Here is a 6,165-nt window from a genome sequence, read left to right on the forward strand (position 1 = left end):
CGTTTCTAGTATATTTATAATTCCTTGTCACTAACCATTACAAACCAAGTGTTGTGTTAATTAATCTACGACGTTGGAATACGAATGTTTTTCTACATTTTTCATTTTAATTGATGCAATCAATTAAAGAAAAATAAAAAAAAATAGGTAAAAATGGATTGACTATCTTAGATCATCACCCGTCAATTTTAATTGTTAACATTAATAAATTGTATTTGGAACATTTATATTTATATTTATATTCATATTTCACTCTACATTATTATTGGTTTAATGCAATCCTTTTAGCATTTACATTAATTGTAATCATAATGTATATCAACTAATAACGATACCTTGAATTTGATTGTATTTTAAGAATCATACTGACATACTGGTTTAAAGGAATTGCATATTAAATAAATAAAAGCATCAGTAGTAGAACATTTTAAAATTGTTAAATGGATTTGTTGCATTAAAAATTATAAGTAAGTTTTGTAATATTTAATAGTATAGCACAGCGGTTTCCAAAACTGTGAGGCGTGAGCACTTGACAGGGGAGATATGAGCCGAGTGGTAAATAATATTTTTAAATCAACAATAATTTTGCATACAGTAGTTAAATTGTAAGATTATACTTAGTTCAAGAATTTACAGAATGTTACTACATCTAGGCAGCATTTGACCTCATTGTTTGCATTAAGATTAAAATATATTAGGTAATAGTTGTTTTTTTTATAAAGATTAAAAATTTATAATACTTTTAATAGAAATTTAATAATAATTATCAATTTATTTTGTAATAACATTAAAAATATTTATATATTTTAATACTATAAAGTTGTTATTTATTCATGGGAGGGGCAATTTATTATTTTTATTTTTAAGGTGGCATTAACTAAAAAATTTTGAGAACCGCTGGTACTTACAGTATACAGTATATTAATCATGATATTAATACAACTATAAATTTTATGATATAATATATTATGAATAAACATTAAAATTAAACATCTATTTTTAAAAATAGATTTTTGGATTGTCAAAACTACATTATAGTCATAATTACAAATTATTTACAATGTGCATAAACATTGTTTTTATATATTTTATTATTCTACTATACTCTGTTCAGTGAAAGAATACATGCATTAGGTACTAGGTAAGTATGTACATCATCACTTGATTATTTTCCATCAAGACCGTTTAGGTTGAGTTAGATATAGCAAGGTATCGATTAAAATATACTATTTATATTTATCAACGCCATAGAAATGTACAGAATAACATATTCTTGTTTGGCCATTACATATTCTCTTATTGGAGATTATAAAACAATATCATTTAAGAATTTTTAAATATTTGTTATTAATTATTTAACTACTAAAGTACTAAACAAAAATAATTAATGAATTATTTCTTAATTGTTGGTTGGATTTAAGGATCTATAGAATATTACTAAAAAGTTGTATCATCCCATATTTAAATATCATATAATCCATGTACCATTAGATAGACAATATTACAAATATTTCAAGCATTTGAAATTTTGAAAAATTAAGACTTAACAATAAAAATAATTCAGCCATGTCTAATAATAAAACAATCATAAAAAATAAAAAAAAAAGGTTTCTTGTGTTACTTGATTTAACATTTAAGTGTTTTACCTATAGCCATAGTATAATTATGATTCTATCAAGATAAGCTACAAACGCAGAATTAAATGACGGTCATTTTCATTTATTAATTTCTATTTCTTATATTATTGTATTGTATTTTATAAATATATATATATATATTCATTAATCGTGTAACAAAAAAAAGAAAAAAAAATCATGAGAAAAAACTATATATAATAATAATAATATATAAAAGTACATACATATGTTTACAGATAATATATTATGTTAATTAACTGTTAGCTGGCAGGCAGATAATATGTAGTAAATATTATATAAAAGAAGTTTTATTTCCAGGAGTGGTTTTAGAGAATTCTAAAAACATGAACTTTTCACAATGTGCATAAGTGCAGAGGGAGGATTCGCATACAAATCTATGTAATTACATAATAACAGTGAGTATGTGGTGTGTTGTGTAAGGGATAAAGGAGATTCATCGACAAGATGACAATAGGTTTTTGTCGAATTATTTTCTAGTTTTTTTATCTGATTGTTCACGGAGGTACATAGGAATGTTTTTGGTACTGTTGGAGGTTGTATGCGAATAACATTAATAATTATTATAATAATATAAAGAATCGGAATAAAAATAATAATAATAAAGAACAAACCACGACTGATACTGCTACGATGACGTAATTAATAATTATAGGTAATAATAATAATAATAATAATAAAAATAAAATAAAATATATGTATATGTACACAAAATAAACGCGTTGAAAAAAAAAAAAATATAATTTAAGACAGTGAGTAGGGGTGAACTGGCGGTAAGCATGCCGATGGCACACTTCTATAATAATTTTTTTTTAAATGTATTTTGGATTCAAAAATGTATTTCCCCAGCTTAATTTTTGTTTTAATTAGTAGTTGTAAATATATATCATCTATCTCTGTCTGTGGCTCGATTCTTCATCATCAGCAACGATAGTTGTCCACAAGCGTGCTGCAATGCTTACGACGACACCGTCTTAATATCATTAACAGCAACCACCAGATCCCCCAGATGTGTCTGATGATTTTGAATCAATTGTAACTTTTCCAACTCCATCAGCAGCACCTCCGGTCCTTGCCCATCTAGAGGCCCAATACGATTTTTAATCTCAGCAGCCATAGTTAAGAACGCCAATTCCACATTGGTTGCTTGTTTAGCAGACGTTTCCAGGAATGGGATTTTCAGATGATCAGCATATTCCTGGTTGAGCATATAAAACATTCATGAATATCATGTGTATTATTTTGGACTTTTATAATTAATAATATTATTTTTATACTTTTAAACTTTTGTATAATAATCTTTAATATGTATACTAACTTTAGCTGTTGCTTCATCCACAGCACGTTTGTCGTGCAAATCACACTTGTTGCCCACCAGTAGTTTGTTGACATTATCGCAGGCATACCTAGCTATTTCTTCTAGCCACTGCTTCAGATTAGTAAATGTTTCCATATCTGTACAGTCATACACAACAATGATGCCATGTGCTCCGCGATAATACGATGAGGTGATTGTACGGAAGCGTTCTTGTCCTGCAGTGTCCCACTAAATATAAAAAAAAATTAATTATGTTATTGATAGTTTTTTTTTATAGTAAGGTAAAACATTTTCATAAATTGTGACAATTTAATTGGATTTATACGATGACATAATACACTTTTTAATTAAATTACTATTTTATCAAAAAACTAATAAATCATTAACACAATGTGTGTATAGTGTTTAAAAAAAATATGATTTTGTTTAGTAAAATACCCTAACTATTATTATAATACAATTGAAAAAAAAAATTATTGAAAACATGAATAATAGCTTTAAAAAATATTTTATATATAATATTATGAAATAATGTAGTTGGATACATATGAAAAAACTAAAGGTAAAATTTACACATTACAACAAAAAATAAAATAATTGCCTATTTTTAATATAAATGTTTTTCTATGTGAACTACTAAAGCTATGTGCATTGTGAATTCAACCAATAAAAGTAGTTTGATTATCAAAATCCTTTTTACTGTAGTATAGTAGTAATGATATTTACCTTTATAAAATTATTTTATTTATATCAACTGTTAAAAAATTCAAATAAACATTTATACTAAAAAGTATGATATTGAGAAGAATATTTTAAACAATAAATTGTATTATCAAGCACAACAATTATTTTTAAAAGAATATAAAATATAATTTAAATCACTCAGGTATAATATCAGAAGCTTATAAATATTTAATGATTTATTGCCGGATATTATTTTTTCTGTTATATCTATTGACCTATAATCATTATTACATGTGATATAATATTCAAGTAATAATAAAAATAGATTCAAGGTTGCTTTAAGTATAACACAGTACTTAAATTATTTCAAGTCATGATTTACTAAATCGTCATAGAAGATTGAATTTACAATTATAAAATATATATAAATACTGAATATAATACTCACAATTTGAAGCTTCACAGTCTTATTATCCAGTTTGATGGTGCGGATTTTCTACACATGTACAAGTATATTTATTATTGTCAAAAAAAAAAAAAATAGTTATTAATTATTATTATAAGCAAACGAGGTCTGGCAAAATAGTGGCATATTATTATATAATATCTATCATTTTCGTTAAGTTAATAATTCAAGACCTTGTAAAGATCAGTGTCAATCAAATAGTAAATATGCTCAATATTCCAGTGGTATATCAAAAAGTGTAGATACAATATGTACATGCCACAAACAAGTAGGCTCAAGTTGCCAGCCATAATGTGCGCTATATATAATTGAACTTACGAAATCCACGCCAATGGTGCTTATGTACGAATCGGTGTATGTGTCGTCAGCGAACCGCAAGAGCAAACAAGACTTGCCAACGCCTGAATCGCCAATCAGCAGAAGCTTGAATAAGTAATCGCTAAAAACACAAATGGACACATCAGCAACGACGCGATCTGAATGTCAGATACGACATTGGGGGAGTTCGTGTAGCGGAACACGGCGTAACGACAAAATCGTCAAAATCACATCCCCAAGATCGCGTTTAACGCGAGATACTTACTAATCCGGACTCATGTTTGCTGAGTTTTGTTGGTAAGTTTTTCAGAGATGACGACAACAATTGCTGTGGCGGAGGCTTAGGGGCGTTCGCGTAGATACGGCGGCGGCGACGACGACGACGACGACGACGAGTGATAACAAACCGACTGCTGCGGAATGTTATTGAAATATTTATTGCCGTGCGCTCGAATGCGTAGTTATTGTAATACCTACGTTTTGAGTCGAAACGGGCTGAGAACGGTCACGGGCGACGTGTATGTGTGATATGCGCCGTGAAAACGGGTCGTCGGGATGCGGAAACAATAAAGTGCGTGCCTTGTGCACTATGTAAAGACGCAATATTGTAACAACGGCGGCGGTGACTGTGGCGCAATGGGCGGGTGTGTGTGTGTATTTTTTTTTTCTCTTTTATTTCTCCCGTTTGATAAAACGTCGATGATACACAGACACGGCGGCAGACGGTCCTGACACACACACGTCACACAATAACCGAAATGACGGGCGGGCGGAACGGGGTGTTGTAGGCGACTGGCGGCGGCGGAGGGGTGCCGATGACGACGTTGCTTGAACAAATATGGCCGACGGACACGACGGCTCTCTTTCGAGTGTCGTTGCACGTAACCGCAGTACCCCTATCCCCCGAACGCTTCCCGCCCACCGACCGCCGACGACCGACGCGATAGCGGCGGGTACAGTCACCGGTCGCGCGAAACTATGTGCAACGTCATCGCCGCGCCGGTTTGGAGGCGACGCGTCGGACGTTGCCCAACGGTGCGCCGACCGATGCGCAGCGCGACGCACCGGTTCTCGTCGACGCGGTGCTTACGGTGTGCCCGCGATGGAGGTACAATCGTACAATAATATTGTTGGCGATTTACAATAATTTTTAAATTTTTATCAAATCAAAACGCCCTGGCACGACGTCAACGATCGAGAAAATATGTCGTTTGTCGCGTCGCGGTCGTGTACAAGTACCTAACATCGACATTCGAATGTCCCGGGATCGGTATGAGAATTTTTCAACATTCCTATAATACTCCGTTGACGCCTTACTATAGAGAAATATAAGTTAGTAAAACAAGGTTAGTTTAAAACCACGTACTTGCAGTAGTTGATATCGCGAATAAAAACAATTTAAGCAATTGGCAGTTCGCCCAAGTTAAAAAAAGTTAGTTGTTTGAACTAATCCTACGATTCGTATAGGTAGGTACTTATTTTGACCCAGGAATAAAATATATTCATAGTAGGTACCTTTTAATTGTAGTACTTATATAATGTTATAATACGAATATCCTTTCCTTTTGCGAGTATGATGATATACTTCACAAGAAACGGAATTGACGCCATTGAGGCAGATTACTAATAATTTTGAACTTACTTACTATTTTATTTTCCACGTGACTCAATTTACCATTACTACTTTCAAAATTCACCCAAATTATTACGGATCCAATTTATCT

General features: G+C 31.3%; 1 protein-coding gene across 1 annotated transcript; it reads right to left on the bottom strand.

The window, feature by feature from the left end:
• Positions 1-1,812: 1,812 nt before the first annotated feature.
• On the bottom strand, positions 1,813-5,315 carry LOC114125278 (ras-related protein Rab-1A). Its single transcript, XM_027988867.2, is given in 6 exon segments — positions 1,813-2,721; positions 2,724-2,853; positions 2,974-3,201; positions 4,106-4,153; positions 4,442-4,562; positions 4,707-5,315. Coding segments are annotated over 6 exon segments (624 nt in total). The 5' UTR covers positions 4,721-5,315; the 3' UTR covers positions 1,813-2,638.
• Between the last annotated feature and the right edge of the window lie 850 nt (positions 5,316-6,165).

The sequence above is a fragment of the Aphis gossypii genome, chromosome X, assembly GCF_020184175.1.
Source record: "Aphis gossypii isolate Hap1 chromosome X, ASM2018417v2, whole genome shotgun sequence".
Taxonomy (NCBI): Eukaryota; Metazoa; Arthropoda; class Insecta; order Hemiptera; family Aphididae; genus Aphis; species Aphis gossypii.